Source organism: Psittacula echo, assembly GCF_963264785.1.
Source record: "Psittacula echo genome assembly, chromosome: 1".
In the NCBI taxonomy this organism is placed as follows: Eukaryota; Metazoa; Chordata; class Aves; order Psittaciformes; family Psittacidae; genus Psittacula; species Psittacula echo.
This window is the reverse complement of record NC_137735.1, coordinates 28573984-28592331: the sequence shown is the minus strand read 5'-3', so window position 1 is coordinate 28592331 and position 18348 is coordinate 28573984. Positions and strand designations below refer to the sequence as shown.

General features: G+C 38.8%; 1 protein-coding gene across 1 annotated transcript in view; it reads left to right on the top strand.

Moving 5' to 3' along the window:
• The window catches only part of CORIN (corin, serine peptidase), a gene marked incomplete at both ends in the record, with an annotated part of 142839 nt that overhangs the window by 24349 nt on the left and 100142 nt on the right, over positions 1-18348 (top strand). The window contains one exon of the mRNA XM_080630219.1: positions 4149-4601. Within this exon, the coding sequence (XP_080486345.1) occupies positions 4149-4601 (453 nt within the window). The remainder of the gene's footprint in view (positions 1-4148; positions 4602-18348) is intronic.

Here is an 18348-nt window from a genome sequence, read left to right as displayed (position 1 = left end):
AGTAATTCAGTCCTCATTACTCAAGAGATTAAAAAAAATTATTGTTTTAAAGCATCATAGTGTTTTCTTAGGTATCTTATAATTTAAATAGTTCCTTTAGGGCTCTTGGGTGATGAAAAATCTCCAGGAAGCTTAATTTAAGATTGAAGGTTTACAGTAATATTTTTAGGAGGGAAACGGATAAGAATCGAATATGTGGGAGCCTAACTCAGAGAGTAGGCTCTGTAGCTGGAATTAAGTGCTTGAATTCCTTACCATGCCTTGAGAAGATGAGAGGAAGAGGAGATGAGAGGAAGATGAGAGGTGGGAGAGAACAGGGTGACTCAGAAAGGTTGTCTAAACCCCTCACATACTAAGTGGAGACAGAGTTGTCATCTAGAACTAGCCAGAGGTCTATGCCTGCCTTTCTCAAGGGCATATGCACCAGAGCCCAGGCTTATGTTATTTTGTGGGGAAAAAAACTGTTAAAAAGAATTTTAATACTACTCATTGTCAGCTGAGATGATACAATTGGGAAGCCTTTTGTGTAGAAGAAGTTTATTGTGTGGTACGCCTATCCAGAGGAGAAGGGGAGTTGTTAGCACTAGGGAACTGTGAAAACAGAACAAAAAATGATATTGTTGGAAAGATGTGTTGAAGAAGCAAACAAGCATTTGGGGATGTTGGTGAAAGAAGTCAATGACCTTATGCATAGTGACAGCCATAGCTATTATTTGTAGTTCCAGAAAAAGAATGAAATAAGGCTGAGTGAGCAGGGGTTAGAATCTAGTGAGTAACTTCAATATTTTCCAAAATAGTATTTATTGGTCCACTCTATTGAACCAAAAGGCTTTTTAAAACTTATTTCAAGAGTTTACCTGCTTTGTAATGTATTGCTTGATATTCTGCTGAGTGATACATAAATAGCTAATAATTTTTACTTTAATTTAAAATCGTTATTCATGGCTCTTTGGGACCAATATTTTCCAGGCTTTTCCTATTTCTGTGTTGAGTGGAGGAGAAGAGACGAGCCTAGGGAGTAGGAGAGAGAATGTGGAAACAATCCCTCAGTTATTCTTGAGTTATGGAAGAAAATTACTCACTTTTCCAAGGGAGAGGAAAAAGAGAAGAAAAGGTTCATTTTAACTTTTTGAAAACTACAGAAAAAAATTCTACTGAAGTTTGAAACTTGAAACAAAGTAATCTTCTGAATCATTAAAAATTATTCAGATTCAAAGCTATATTTGGAATAAAAGCATCCAAGTAAAGCTATAAGTGAGCACAATATCTGAGCATGATCAGTCACAGTCACATTACTACTGGTCCTCATTTGTGAAAAAATAGCGTATTCATTCTTCCCATGTGGCCTAACCAGAGGACTCAAAGAAAAAGAAATTGCTGCTGAAATAGTTTGCAGGTGGGAGATTTTTAGTTGCTTCAGTAAAACACATGCAGTAAATTCCTCAAAATCCCAATGAATTATGAACATTTGCTGGTGGAAAAACAGAAACCTTAACATGTATATATATAAAGTTCCCCTGGGTTCTTCCAGTAGAAGTTAGACATAAAGATTTATTTTACTTACAGTTAGTGACACTGGAGCCAAAACAACCCAGGCTGGATAAACGAGGATATAGTAAATCTCAAATGGTAACTCTTTCATTGAACCCCGTTATGTTTTAGGAATCTTCTGAGGGTTTGTGTGTTTTGTTTTTTTTTTTTTTCTGGTTCCAGTTACTGTAATAAAAGTTACTTAATGAAAAAGAAAATACTAAGAATTGCCCATTCTAATTCTTTTATTCTTCCTTATAAAGCTCTGCAACACAAAGTCACTTCAGATTGTAAACGGAGGTTGGATTCTTCTGGCATTTTTATTTATTTGTAGCTGTGACTAACAAAGATTTCCTCCTACCCAGTCCTTGAATTTCAGGCCAGTTAGCTGATTCAGTCTAGCTGCAGAACACATGAAGGGGTGGGAAGTGGAGCTCAGTAACAGCAGTGAAAAGGGACTCAGAATATCTGAGTGGGTATGGACTGCATATGGTGCCTGGAGTTGGCAGAGCAGTGGGTTTAGCTAGGGAGAGTCTAGAATGGTGGTGGGTGAATGATATCTGACTGAGAGGTGATCATGCTATTTTGGTAAACTCAATAACCAAACTGAAAACGAAATTCAGGAGAGAGGGTCATGGGTCCTGTGTGGCCTCAGGAGTCGTCTGTACCAAGCAGCTAATGAAGGATTTTACATGTAAGAGTGGAAAGAAAAATCTGCCATTTGCCTTAAGTTCAGATGGTTTGTAGAGTGAGCAACAGGAGGTGAATTCTTGCTAATGGACTTCAGGTGTGACTACCTTTTTGGCTTGAGGGGTCGTAGCTAGTAGTAGGGGTGAGAGAGAAGGAGTTGAAAGGATAAGTAGAAAACTTTCCACATGGAGCCCAGCTGGAGGAAATAGTTTTTTAGGCCTTTTCTTTGGAATTTGGATAAGGAAAAGCTGCGCTATGAGTGTCCCATTGTTGAAAAGACAAATCTTCAGTCAGTTGTTTTTACTGTATTGTCTTAAAACAATGTGAGATGAATGCTTAAATATCAGTAATAGACAACAAGAAAAGCTGTTAAAATAATCAATTGTTGCCAGGGTATGTAGAAACAATTCGGAGATTTTGTGTTTTTGAGGGTTTCCTTTCAATTTTCTGTGATCATGTCTAACTGAACTGTCTTTATTATGGTTGCTAAACTCTTTCACATGACTAGCTATTGGCAAAAATAATTTCTGGTATTTAGCAAAAATTTCTCATTGTGATACAAAGTGGTGCTTCTTTTCCAACATTAAATATGACTTTAATATATTTGGTTAAAAAAATTGAGTTAATATATTTAGTTTTTGTTGTAGGTAACTAAGTTATATGTCATATACTTTTGAGATGCCTTCTTTTTTATTTGGACTAATTAAATATTTCAGTAATAGAGGTTAAAAGTACATTCTATTTAGTTTGAATGCCCTGATGCAATCTTCTTAGTGTTACACAGCTGTTTTGGTTTGTGAACCATGATTACTTGCAACTGTTCAATACCTACAATTAAGCAAAGTCTTTGTCTGTGATGAAATAAATGAACAACAATAAAAAAATACAGTAAATGCCTAAAATTTTGGATACAACTACATACTTAAAATCTGGTATCAGAGAAAAATGACAAAGAAGTCATGGACCTATATTTAGCAGTCATAGTTGAATTACATAACCATAGAATCATAGAAGAGTTAGGGTTGGAAAGGACCTTAAGATCATCTAGTTCCAAACCCCCTGCCATGGGCAGCAACACCCCACACTAAACCATGTCACCCAAGGCTCTGTCAACCTGGCCTTGAACACCACCAGGGATGGAGCATTCACAACCTCCCTGGGCAACCCATCCCAGTGCCTCACCACCCTCTCAGTAAAGAATTTCTTCCTTATATCCAATCTAAACTTCCCCTGTTTAAGTTTGAACCCGTTACCCCTTGTCTTGTCACTACAGTCCCTGATGAAGAGTCCCTCCCCAGCATCCTTGTAGGCCCCCTTCAGATACTGGAAGGCTGCTATGAGGTCTCCACGCAGCCTTCTCTTCTCCAGGCTGAACAGCCCCAACTTTCTCAGCCTGTCTTCATATGGGAGGTGCTCCAGTCCCCTGATCATCCTCGTGGCCCTCCTCTGGACTTGTTCCAACAGTTCTGTGTCCTTTTTAATCCTATTTAGAGAGTACAATACCTCTTTCCATTTTAAAAGTTAGTGAACATAAAATATATTAAAAATTTATTGGTTCCCTTGAAGGTTCAGAATTAGCTTTCCAAAGATGATGGTACTATGAAAACAAAAAAAAATTTGCACTCAATAATTGTAAACAAGTAGGAGTTCAGTGACCTACTACAAATAAGTAATTTTTAGTTCATGAAGTATTTGTTTCTCTATATGTTTCTCTGTTTATCCAACAGAAGCCATAGCTTTTGTTTTGATGTGCTATTGTTATTTTGTTGCTACATGAAAATCTTTAGTTCTCTTTAATTTTAACATTGAAACAAATATTGCTTTTTAAATCTGTGCCATTATATTTATTATTACCTTTCCAAAACACATTGGTAACACATGTCCTTCCAGGTGATGGTAAATCTGGTGCTTTTTTTCCTTTCTTCCAGGTGTGTTAGAAAAAACGTGCTTTTATTCAAATGGAAGCGAGGTCCTCACAGTTAATGGTGACATTGAAACATCTGGTGATCTTTTGACAAACATGGCTGAAAACAGTTCCAAGACTGAACCCACAGTGGATCTCAGCACACAGCCTTCTTCCTGGACCACCATGCCTTTATCCCATGTTGACCAAATGAGCAAGAACTCAAATATATTTAGAGAGACTTTCCAGGAAAATAATTTTGCTCTTGCAACTCAAGCCACAGTGCTCAATACTCAACCTACATATGATGCTGCTGTGGCAGGGGGTTCTGAAGAGAGCACCCAGCTCTTTGCCACTGTGGAGGAGGCGAGTTTGTGGTCTACAGATGCACCCTTTAACAACACTGAGGGGATGACTAGTTTCCCAGTATTAAATCCTACCCATCCATCTGTGTCACAAAAAATGGATCAGAAAAAAAGTGAGTTTATGTTTTATTTGGCTCCATAATTCTGACTCAAAAAATACAGAGCATGGTGTTGGCATGCTTCTTAATGTGTTCCCAGTTCCGAGTTCTAAGGAATGTGTCCATTCTGATAATTTATTTTGTTGTGCACATTCTATGTTGCAAGCAACTGGTTTCTTATCAGAACATTTGATCAACCCTATTGAGGAAGATGCAGTAAATTCTTTCAGGTATGAATATTTGCAATATATTCTTCAACTGGTGTAGTTGCACACACGTACCAAGGCTGAAATGAGTTATGGTAGATACCTTTCAGTTTGTGGACTGAATTTACTATGTTTTTTTAAAATTAGGTATGTGACAAGTACCTTCCTGAACTTGAGATGTAATCTCAGTTATAACTTTTTCAGTGTTATTGGCTAAATTCTTCTCAAATTTGAAGCAGTTTCTCTATGTAGCAAAGAAGTTTCAGAGATGTTTCTGAGGATTATAATCAAAATGTGTAGAGAGAATAAGAGAATAATAATTAACTGCGATCAGTTTGGTGTTTTTGTTTTACTTGGTTATTTTGTTTTGTTTTGTTTGGGATTGTTTTTTATTCGTTTGAGTTTAAAGTAGGTGCATTTCATTAGTGCTGTGGTAATTCTATTGATTCGTCAGATAGTGAAAGATTCCCTGATACTGTTCTGCAAACAAATGTTGAGGTACCATAATAAAATGAATTTGTTTCTCTTAAACTGCGTATCATTTTGCAGTTTCAGCATACTGCATGTCAACATGCATATCAACTGCATATCAAGAGCATCCTTTTTGCCCTTTATCCCAGCAGAGCACAAAGGAAAACTTATTCCAGGTCATAGAGAGATCAGAAATAGATGAGGTAGCCACTGATCTAGAGGTGACGCACTCTAGTAGATGCATTTTTTCAGTTTCTATAAAATGACAATGAAGAGGTGGTATCTGACAGGGGTGATCACTTCTGCAAGGCCACTGAATTATATGTTATTTTGAGGAGCAGGTCTGTGTGTCTTTCCCTGTTAGATTCTGTGTTCCACCCATCCCGTAATTAAACAGGCAGATTAAAGTTGGTAAACAGCTATTATGTCTTTTCTTGTTCTTCCTGGACTGAAGTAAAAGTAGGGAAAACCTTTGGATAAGACCTTATTAAAAAAAACCCCAAAACCCTGGTATACAGAAGAGATTTCCCTTTGAGGGCATTTCAGTGATATTTTTTTACTCAAAAATTAGCTTTCAGAAATAATAACTTACTATGAATCAGTGACTTGTCAGTATTTTCTCTGTCCTGTAGACCATAGTGGCTCCACAGGCTTTCTGCTAAATAATTTTTCACATACAGATTTCTCTTACTTCCCCCCCCCGCACCCCAGACTCAGAATGAGTGTAAATAAATGCACACATATATCCTATTAGTGATTCATTTATTTACCTCTTTTAGTAACTTGGTTTATTATCACCATGCCAAGGAACAGCGTAAAACTGTAGTGTGCTACTACACTACAGATACTTCAAATCCATGGAGTTTTCCATAATTACTGTAGCAAAGGACACCTCAAAGTTAGTGGCATGCTGATTAATGTTGAGCAAAATTGTAGGGCAGTATTCTGCCTGTTTTTCTTAACTAGGTCATATTTGATGTGTTGTGGTGTCTGGCTGCTCCTATTCTAGAAAACTGTGTCTTTGCATTGCAGTCTTAGTAACTCGGTAGATACAGTATAGATACTGTGTAAGATTCAAGTGTTTTGCTTCTCTATATCCATGTAGACCTTGCCTTAATTCTGTGTGCGGATACAATAAATAAATAAATATATTTTGGGGATTCAGAAGAATTTGGTCTCAGAATAGCTATGTGTTCCCATGGTTGTGCAAGGCATGGAGGACTAGAAAGCAGGGGAATTTGATTAGTACACAGGGCTCCTCACTATGTTGTTTGTCCTGGCCTTTGCAAATCAATGCTCATCATCAGTCTCTTTTGTCTTTCCCACTAAGCTTTGCTTGTTGGAGAGAACTCTGAGGAAACAGAGAACATGGTCTGGTGTACACACGAACTTCTTAGGTGTTCTGATGTGGAGGGAGATGGGGAATACCTGGGAGATGAGATCAAAATAAACTTTGGAATAGTGAGATGGGAATAGCTTTTTAGAGTAAGAAGGATTTTTTTGGGACAAGTAAAGCCTAATGACCACATGGGAGTGGTGGTAGTAGATCGAATTAAGTCTCTTGCTTAGTGTCTGGATCCAACTTCAACCATTAACAAAGTAAACAAGGGCTAGCATACAGAGACACTTCAGCATTATATAGTAGCAGAATCCAGTTATTTGCAGTGAGTCCTGATGAGCATTTTCCCATGAACTTATGTAATCACTTTTGAACCCATTTAAAATGGTTTGAGCTTTTAAGGTGTATCTTAGAAGGAAATTAATCTCTGAATGAAGTGTGAGGCTGATGTTCCATCATCAATGCATACTAGCAGATCATCCATCATTGCAAGTTTCAACTGGTTCAAGTATGGGGAGGTGAATGCATTTCTGTTCATTTAGTGGGCATGCGTAACTTGGACTTTTTGCTGGTTTTGTGCAGGGTGTTAAAAGACAAATGGTATGTCATACAACATAGAGACTGTCAGTGCAAAACAAACCAGACAAAATTCTCTCAACACGTTTCTAACTGGCATTCATGTAGCTGTAATGTTTTTGGTCTGATGTTAGTATACCTAGTACTAAATTTGCTTTACAGGTGAACTACAGCTTCAATAAAAGACATCAGAACACATTAACAAGAGAAATTATAAACATTCTGACCATATGGTATTCACTCTAGACTTTAAAGTAATACAAGTAAGAGATTGCTGAGTTACTAACTGGAGAGGAATGAAATTTGGCACATATAACATCAATTATTTAAAAAGTCCTTGAAGCAGAACGAAATTCTTTGGCAGAAATTCTAGTACAGAATAGATTAATGGGTAAATGGAAATGCATGATACAATAAGGAAGAGATGAAGAAGTTTATTTTCATTTTGCAAGGGGAAATGATGTCTCGCAACTCTGCTAAGAGAGTTCTTTGAAGGAGTCATTGAAAATGCTGGTTAATACAGCATACTTGGCTTTTCAAAATGCTGTTAATTAGGGTCTTCACTGAGAAGGCTGAAAGCCATTCTTCTCACAGGCCAATTGCTTGTTAAAAGACAAAAGGAAAAATAAGAATGAATGGTTAGGCTTCCCAGTCAAGAAGATTACTGATGGAGCCTTACAGGGTTTTCTGATCTGCAAAAATGGTGAATACTCAACAACCTATCTGCTAATACAAAATTAGCTGTCTTATAATGAATAGCTGGGAATCACATTAAAGTATCATAGTGGAGAGAGTGACTGATAAAATATTTAGATGACGGTGCCAATAGGCACAAAAGAATGCTGGAGGGTGGGGAGCAACCCTAACTCTATGCAGCACAATGCTGGACTCTCAGCTAGCTTTGCCACCAAATAAACAAAGACCCGATGGTTTGCTGTGACAAGAGACTGGCTCTGTGGCTGTCAAGAAGGCAAAGAGGGTGTTGGGTATTGTCCTGAACTCTGTGAAGAATAAACCAGAAAATTTCATTTCATCAGAGTCTAAGGTCAGAAAGATAATAGCAGAATTGCAAAAGGCACATAGCGGGCAACCAGACCTGTGGAGGCATGGAATTTCTTAGTGAGAAAACATTAATAGGAGGAAGACAATGTTTTCCTCCTGGAAAACAGCTGGCTAAAGAGTGAGCGTTGTGGCAATTACCCATACCATTTTGAGAGTCCTGGTGAAATGGAACAGGGAACAATTAGTCACTGGGTTTAATTGTATCAGTAGGTGCTTTTTGTTTGGTTGGTTTTTGGTGGGTTTGTGGGGTTTTTTTTGTTACTGGTTTTTGGACAGTATGTTAACAGAAAAAAGAGACAATGTGGAACTCATTGCCATGGGATGATGAGAAAACCAGAAAGTATGAAAATACTTGGAGAACTTGATGAGGGGTTGGTCTGTTGGGGCCTTTTAAACACAATAGCCCTGTGACTTGTGAAAAGTCAAGATTTTAGGTTGCCAGAGGTTGTTATATTCCTAGGTGGTTGTTCCTTATACTTGCCCTAAATTCTAATGCTGGCCCCTACCAAAAGCCAGCTTTCAAGATAAATGTATCCTCTCTGTTAGAAAGCAAGTGAAGGAATATGTTTTTCCTGTTGAGGGATTTGAGTTTGCATGACTTCATGTTGAAATGTTTTCTGAAGGCATAGGCCATGGTCCTAAGTCACTAGGATCGTTCATGGGAGAGTTTTCTGATAGCAAAAACATCAGGAAGGGAGTCTTAGGTGAACCAATAGGTTCAGTAGTGGATGTTCACGGAATTAAGAAATGCGCAGTAGTATTCTGTTCATCTGTCAATCAGTGCTTAACAGGAAAGGGACGTACATTAAATAATAATTACATTAAAGAATAGAGGATGTTTTGTCAAGATAAATATCAGTACAATTTTATTGGTACTCCTCTGATCTTTGAAACCAAAGTAGTCTGCAGTTAAGCAGTAAAGTGGGAGACTGACCAGGGGAGTGTATGAGACTGAGTGGGATGTTTTCATTTCAAATGAAGCAGACTCCCTATTTTGTAATACTGCTGATTTGAGGAGACAGGAAGAAGGAGACAGAGTGAGGGCTGACATTCTTCCTAGAAAAACATCCTGTAAACTAATGGAATATGCACTGGGACAAGAGGTATTGGCATCTGATTTTGTTCTTTCACTCACTGCTGTGTATGCATATGTATATTTAATATCCCTTTTCTTTTGTGCCAAGTCTCTCATACTTCTCTTGCAATTTCACAAAGAAAGTTTCAGTGGAGATCTGTGACAGTGCTCCAAACTTAATATGGAAAGGAATGTGAGTGAGCTTCATCATCTTCTGCAGTACCTTTCTGCACTTGGCATCATCTGGGGGAGTGGGGGAACAGCCCTGGGCCTATAGACCTTTCATTGGGAAACAGCTGAGTAAGGAGCAAAGTAGATAGAGGTAAGGCACGTGTTTTTTCCAGTTGCAGGTTATTCTGAATGTACTTGACAGAGTGCTAGAAAAGGCATGCATCCTGAATGAACATGGGTTTGGTTCCTGTTCAGTTCCTCCCTCCATCAGAGGACTTATTAGATGTTTCAAAAAGCATAGGATTTATATTTGCTTGTTTTGTCTTTTGCTTTTTTCACAAATAGCAAATATTAATGCGGAGGACCTTTGGGTCTGTTCACATTTCATGCGCACCTTTGAAACAGCGCAGTTGAATTTATTTGCAATCCTTTGCTCTGCCTAGAGGTTATCCCAGTCCTCTCTGTCATTTAGTCATGTCTCTTTGTCTCTACCCAGCATTTCTTACTTTGTATTTGGTGTTCTGCCACTACTATAGTCTGCAAAGAAGTAATCTGGCCCAGTTTTCTGTTTAGTAGAAAAGAGCAGTATGAGAACCACTGTGGGGATAGCTGGATGGGATATGTCGCATGTGGCATGGAAGCAAGAAATTCCCTGGCTAGTGCTGCTCCTACTAAAGACTTTTTTTTTCTGCAGAAGCTAAGGTATCCAGTAACTGCATCTCAAGTCAGACCATAGGCTTGCATCTCCCTAGTCCACAGTATTTCAAGCAGTGACCTAATAAATCACTTTGTCTTCTAGCTCAGTTTATGTTTAATTACTCATACAAGTTGGAATAGACCCAAGTATATGTGAAGTAATAGTAGCAATAAACCCATGGTAGATCTTTATGGGTATTCTTGTTCTAAAAAAAAAAAAAAAAAATTCACAATATTAAAACATGATTTTCTTCTGAAGGGGAAAATGGGTTTGGTTTTTCATATTAACATAGAAGAACATAAACAGTGGTCTCGTAAGTCCCAAGCTAGGAATTTAGCTACTCAGCTGTGGTTTTCCATGCAAATGCAAGCATGAGTATACCAATATGGTAACTATTAAAGTTGTTGGTGCTTGAGTTCATGCTTGAGAGTGTTTTCTAACAATAGCTTCTGTTTCTTTACCTTGCCTATGCCTACATTTTCTTCAAAATTAAATAAACAAAGGGAAAGAGTGTCTCCTAAAATTCTGGCAATGCAGTCCTCATTAAAAAAATAAACGCTAGAGTGTCGTGGTTTAAGCCCAGGCTGTACGTTAGAACCACGCAGTCTACTTCCCCCCCCACCTTTCTTCCCTCCTCTCCTGGAGGGACGAGGAGGAGAATCTAAAGGATGCAACTCCCACGGGTTGAGATCATAGAATCATAGAATAGTTAGGGTTGGAGAGGACCTTGAGATCATCTAGTTCCAACCCCCCTGCCATGGGCAGGGACACCCCACACTAAACCATATCACCCAAGGCCTTATCCAACCTGGCCTTGAACACCGCCAAGGATGGAGCATTCACAACCTCCCTGTGCAACCCATTCCAGTGCCTCACCACCCTCTCAGTAAAGAATTTCTTCCTTAGATCCAATCTAAACTTCCCCTGTTTAAGTTTGAACCCATTACCCCTTGTCCTGTCAATTTAATAACTAAGGTATAACACAAATCACTACTGCTACCACCAATAATAATAATGATAAAGGAAATAACAAAGGAAGAGAATACAACCGTTCACTGGCCGGTACCTTGTCCCCACCCTGCAGTGTTCCAGCCCTTCCGGGAACTCTCAGTTACATCCCCGGGCATGACGTGCTGTGCTATGGAATACCTCTTTGGCTAGTTTGGGTCAGGTGTCCTGTCCCTGCTTCCTCCTGGCTTCTTCTCCTCCCTGGCAGAGCATGAGACTCACAAAGTCCTTGGTCAGGGTAAACATTCTGACCAGCAACTGAAAACATCGGCTTTATCAGTATTATTCCCAGGCTGAAAGTCAAAACCACAGCGCTGCACCAGCTACTAAGAAGGAGAAAAAATGACTGCTGCTGCTGAACCCAGGACATAGAGCCATTCAGGCTTTCTTGTCTAGCAGAAATTTAAAATTGAATTTGCAGTTGACATGGCAAAATTAGTGACTTAGAAGAGAAACACATGGTGAATTTTCACTAAATCCAATGAAGATCCTGGCTTTCATCAATTTGCTTGTTCTACCATTGCTGTTTCATATGGGTGCATGGACGTAGCTTGGTAACAAAACCATTAGGTTTCTGACATACAAGATGTATTATCTGAAATACAAAAGATTCTTAAAGTCATTACTGTCTATCTAGAATTGTCATGGTTTATAGAGAGTAATGATGGCTCTATACCCAGGGCAAGAACATAGAGAGATTTTCCTCTGTAACTGAAGTTTATAAAGGAAGCTTGCTAGCTTTTATCACCTGTTGCATTTCTGCTCTTAGGTAACTAAGTTTGCAAAAAACTTCAAATACTTGTGTGAGAATTGTAATGAGGTTGCTAACACTGTCAGAGATTTACCTCTTGCTAAACTTGCGATTTCAGTTCCTTTAATAAATTCATGAAGGAGTCATGAAGGAATATTGCAGCTAGTCTGTGTGTAGATTATCATCTGCCCAAATGCCATCTGTATAGGATATTTAACAGACCTCAGGTATCTGTTGGGATTAATACTGTAATGAGTACTATGAGTAACTATCACACTGCCCTTGCACATCTATCTATCCTTACTCTTTGGCCTTTCAGCAGTGTGGTTTACTCCACTCTTCATTAGGGACTATAGTTATAGGACAAAGGATAACGGGTTCAAACTTAAAAAGGGGAAGTTTAGATTGGATATAAGGAGGAAGTTTTTTACTGTAAGGTTGGTGAGGCACTGGAATGCGTTGCCCAGGGAAGTTGTGAATGCTTCATCCCTGGCGGTGTTCAAGGCCAGGTTGGACAGAGCCTTGGGTGGCATGGTTTAGTGTGAGGTGTCCCTGCCCATGGCAGGGGGTTCGGAACTAGATGATCTTAAGGTCCTTTCCAACCCTAACTATTCTATGATTCTATGATTCTATAATAAAACAGTCCCTGATGAATAGTCCCTCCCCAGCATCCTTGTAGGCCCCCTTTCAGATACTGGAAGGCTGCTATGAGGTCTCCACGCAGCCTTCTCTTCTCCAGGCTGAACAGCCCCAACTTTCTCAGCCTATCTTCATACCGGAGGTGCTCCACTCCCCTGATCATCCTCGTGGCCCTCCTCTGGACTTGTTCCAACAGTTCCATGTCCTTTTGATGTTGAGGACACCAAAACTGCACACAATACTTTAAGTGAGGTCTCACGAGAGCAGAGTAGAGGGGCAGGATCACCTCCTTCAACCTGCTGGTCACGCTCCTCTTGATGCAGCCCAGGATACGGTTGGCTTTCTGGGCTGCGAGTGCACACTGAAGCCGGCTCATGTTCATTTTTTCATCAACCAACACCTCCAAGTCCTTCTCCACAGGGCTGCTCTGAATCTCCTCTCTGCCCAACCTGTAGCTGTGCCTGGGATTGTGCAGACCCAGGTGTAGGACCTTGCACTTGGCATGAGCCCATCTCACAAGCGTCCCTTGGTGTCATTGGCAAACTTGCTGAGGGTGCACTCAATCCCACTGTCCATGTTACTGACAGAGATGTTGAACAAGACTGGTCCCAACACCAATCCCTGAGGGACACCACTCGTTACCGGTCTCCAGCCGGACATCGAGCCATTGACCACAACTCTTTGCGTGCGGCCATCCAGCCAGTTCTTTATCCACCAAGTGGTCCACCCATCAAATTGATGTCTCTCCAATTTAGAGACAAGGATGTCCTGTGGGAAAGTTGATCTGCTTTATGATTCTGCATCGTCTGTAATGATTATAATAGAGTGTAGCCAGGTGTGGGTATACAGCCATCATTAATATAAAATGGTAAGATAGAAACTTTAGTCCAAAAACTGGAAGGTCGAAGAATTGGTACAACAGAAAGGGATTTACAGTCACTGTCATTTTTTGCATTCGTATGAAATTCGAGAACAACATAATGAGTACCATAATTTAAAATCATTACAGGGATGGGAATTTGAGAAAGTAATAAATAGCCCAATACAGTTAAAGGTTAATTTAGCTACTAATCCATGCATAAAATCTGTCTTTCTCACCTTTATTATTAGTGGTAATTAAAAAAAAAACCTAATGATACTCTGTAATGAAATAAAATAGCAGAAATTCAGAATAGAAATGATGAGAAGCTTTTTCACTAGATGAGTGGTGCAGCAGTAGAACCCGTTGCCCACAGTGGCTCTGGGATCCCTATCCTTGGGTGTTTCTAAGGCTTGGCTGAAGGCACGAATGACACTGCTGGTGGCAGTCTCACTTGGAACAGCAAGTTGGCTAGAGACATCCAGATGACTCCTTCATCCAGTACTTCTATGATTATAAGGTATAAAAAAATATTTGCACTTAGGGAGTAAACAATGAGCATTTTGCATGGTTGAAAAGAGTTTAACACTTTACTTTGTCTAACAGTATTTGAGATAGTTTTGTCCTAAGTTTCATGGGGAAACTTGTTGTTTCTCTCTAACATAGGCAATTAAACAATAAGCTATAGGAGAGCATTAAAGGAACCTTTCTGTATTCATTAATGGAATTATGTGAAAGAAATAAATGGGCTTTCCATTTGGGGAAGAGCAATTGAAGTATGAGAATTTAAAAAATCTCAGTTTGCAAAAGCAGCTTGCAAGTGTCACTCTTAAGACTTAAATGCAGACTGAACAGACATATGGTTACCGCCTATATCTATGCTGACTATGTTGAGTATCTCAACTATTGTCTTTTACAAAGCACTGTGTTTGGGTTTTTTTTCGTTTTGTTTTGAACATAACAGTATTGATGCATATTTAACTGTTATCAATCAAGCTAGCAGTCGTTTTCATTTATTGAAAACACATTTGTTAACCCCCCCAACACAATAACAACCAACCAAAACCATCTGGATCCTGCCTAGGTCCTGTGGAAGCTACCATTTTTCTATTGCATTGTGGATTTTTGTTTGTTTTTACAAAGCCTGTGAAGAGGACAAAAGTCATGCAAATGTTTTAAAACAATATCAAAATCCTGTCCAACCTCATATGCTATGGAAGGTAGTCTCCAAGGATAACTGTAATCCCAAAATTTATTTCATTTTGTACCTTTTGTTTTCCTAATGGTAGGTTCTTAGAAATGTGTCTCCAATTTCACTAAAGAATCCTGTAATTAGGAAACAACTAATCAAAATACCAGATGTGGAATACAGGCCAGCTCACACCTCACGGGGAGTAGGCGTTCAGACTCAGCTTCAGCTAATGAGCTTACCTGCTCTCAGCTGTGCCTGCCTAAGGATTAAAGAAGCACCTTGGTGAAGGAATTGGGGCTCCAAAAAATGAGGTGGCTTAATGAAGAGTCTTGGTTTTGGTCAGGAGAATAACTGAGATAGAATTTATGACTGCATTAAGCTCTGAGCAAGAAATGTCTGGTGCAGACTGGATGTGGTGTTCCACTGTACTACAGCTGGTACAGATTGCATTAAAAAAAAATTATGAGAACACTTCAACTCTGTTCTAAAATAAGAGTTATATTTCCTTCATGGCTAATCCCCAGTCTGTGACCTGAGAGATAATGAATTGTTTTTCTCTCTACTGCAGGTGGTCAGTAGCCTTATCACCCCTTCTTTTGGTGCCTGTGGAGCACAGGGGGAGCTGAGAATCATTCGTTCCTTTCAAATTGTACAATTCATTAGCTGAACAAAGTTAAATGCAGAACAATTGTTCTCAGCTAGTCTTGGAGCCTGACTTGTATTTCAGATCTGCAGATGGGGTTTGCTGTGCAAAAGCTTGTTTTCCTGTTTCCTGCATAGTGGAGCTAAGAAGGTGTCCGCATTCCCTTTGCTCAGAGCCAAACAGTTCTGTATGCTTCTTTTTGTGCACTGGTATTTGCTGTCTCTTTGATGAGCAAACTCAGCTCTAACACTGCCTAAGTTAGCTCTTGGCTGGTTTGGCACCAAAGTTGTTTTAAAGGAAATGGCAAGCGTACATGGTTGAGAGGAAGCAGTATTTTGCCATTGCATCAGTTTGGTTGTCTTGTGAAATGTTTTTCTGACTCTGTCGATTGACCTAAGAAAAGTCATGACCTTCTGTTAGAAGCTTACTTTGTCAGTAACTTGTTTGTATCTTGAGGCTACCATGGCTGTTTACTGAAGCATGAGAGCCAGCAGTAGACATGAGTGTGTCAAATGTCTACCCAAGTGTAAATGTAACAAACTTAGTACTATTCCTGTTGAGGTTATGTCTTTGTGCTGTATTGAAGCTGTATAAAGACACTCCTGTTAAGCCTTTCTTTAGGGATTAAGACATTACACTTCATCGGTAAAGGGCTTCTGATAAACCAGATTTCTGAAAATCAGCAGGATCATTTATGCCCATAATCATCTAAAATAAAAGCTATAAGTGCTTTTACTCAAATGCGTCTTAATTCTTGTTTCTATTTTGCAATGTACCATAGAGGATCTCAGTTTCAACAAAGGAAAACATTTATTTTTCACAGCTTGAAGGGAAGCTTCTTTTTGCATTGTTTTTCCATCCTATCATAATTTTTGCATTTTGATAAGAGAGGTATTGCTGTTTGCAAACACTTTCCTTTACACTGGCTACAGACACAGTGTTTACCAAAATTTTATTGGCTGTGATAGCAGTTTTGAGAGAAACATTTGTTAGCTCCTCAAGGATATTTTGGTCTTGTCAAGAGAGACTGTGTTAGAAATGGGGGCACTGCTGTCAACAGTTTGTAATATTGCACTTTCACAACAGTGAGGAATTGAGTATTCCCGTTGTCTTTTCCTTCACTTCCTGACTGTTTGATGGATGCTTGTAGGTGTGAGCTTTCTATTTCCATGGTGCAACTAATTAGTTTGTCAGCTGCAAAGGAAATGTGAAGTGTCATGGAAATGATGATTCTATCACTGATGGACTTGTCCCTATGCTAGTTGGGAATTAATCTGTTTTGGTTTGGGCAGTTCTAGAAAGGCAAAAGCTTCTTTTTGATTGAATCAGTGTTGATGTTACAAAATTTGTGGAATTTTCTTTTATGTGAAATTTGGTTTTCAAAATGCTTTAGATGACTCAAAGCTTTGAATGCCAAACTGTAATTAACCATAGGTTAGTTATCCTAAAAGCAAGTTCTTATAAAACAAAAGATGTGCTGAACAAGCTTATTTAGCTTGACTTTGATTTGAATTTTCAGAGGCATCAGGACTCTAAAGTGTATGTTACCAATCTTGATTGTGGCATATTTAGCATTTTTTAATGGAGTCCAGTCCAACACAATTATTTAACAACACAGACTTAAATGCAAGTGAGTCTTCTTTCAGCTGTTTAAAAAGGAGTCTTCTCATTTTGAGCAAAATATCTTATAAAACTAGTAGCTTTAAAGATACCTTGCACTGTTCCAGCCGTTGACTGATATACATGCTTTCTAAATATAAATAGGATGAGCCATCTTGTTCTGTATTTTATTGTGCTGTTATATGATACACATTAAAGCTTTGATACATTTCAGCACAGATATGGAGGGTTTACTTACCCACCAGTGGCAAAAAAGTCTTTAAAACTAAGTTATCTAGCACTTTGTATTACGTAATTTCTGGATAATTACTGGTTTTATGTATTCATTCTACTTAACATAGAAAACCCAAACCCTTTTTTTCTCAAAGTAGATACTTAAGCTAACTGGGCAATATTGCTGTGGATTGACCTTGGCTGGCTATAGATGCCCACCCAGACACTTTCTCACTGCCTTTCCTCAACAGGACAGAGGGAGAAAACGGGATGGAAAAGCTCATGGGCTGAGGTAAAGACAGGGAGATCAGTTACCAATTACCATCACAACCAAAACTGACTCGACTTGGGGAAAATTAATTGCATGTTGTATTGACAATTAAAAATAGAGTTGGATGGTGAGCAACAAAGACAAAAACCAAAACCCCTTCCCTCCTTCCCTCCAAAAACCCTGTCCTCCTTCCCAGACTCAACTTCACTCCATTCCCCATTCCTCTACCTCCTCCCTGCTGTGAGCAGCACAAGGGGGATGGGATTGTGGTCAGTCCATAAAAGCTACTCTTTTCTGCTTCTTCCTCCTCCTGTTTAATGCCTTTCAGAACTGCATGTCTCATTTTGGATATCCAGTGAAAAAGGTTAATTTTGATATGGCATTCTCAAATATTCAGTTTAGTGCTTGCAATATATAGGCAAATAAATTTAGGAACACTTTTTATTTGTAATGTTTTCATTAACATACATGATTTTGAACTGCTTATAAAGCAAATGTTATCTTCTCATTTAGATAGATGTAGTTTTGGAAGGATGACTACGTACCCTGGTTACATCAACTGTTTAGCATGTTATTTAGATAAAAATGCATATGCAGTATTTGTATTCTTTAGTGTTTCAGCATTCCAAGAAGGAAAATATGGAACTGAGAAGTAAGTGGCATAAAAGTGTAATGGTTCTTTAGGCCTAAGGTAATAGTTTAACATGCACACACACCAGTTACAATAAATTTTAAAATAGGCACAAATGATTTCTTTCTGAATAACTTACACCTTCATAAGTGCTTTTGAAATTCTTGTGTAAACAATTGCTTACAAATCTTATCTAAACCGTACGTCTTTAAGTGCAGAAAAGTTGGTTGAAATCCAAGTGGAAGAAAATGACAAAGAAACACTAGCAAGGTGGGATGTGTTGAAAGGAAAATTGCACTTATTATAATTGCACTCATTATTGAAATGCAGTATGCACT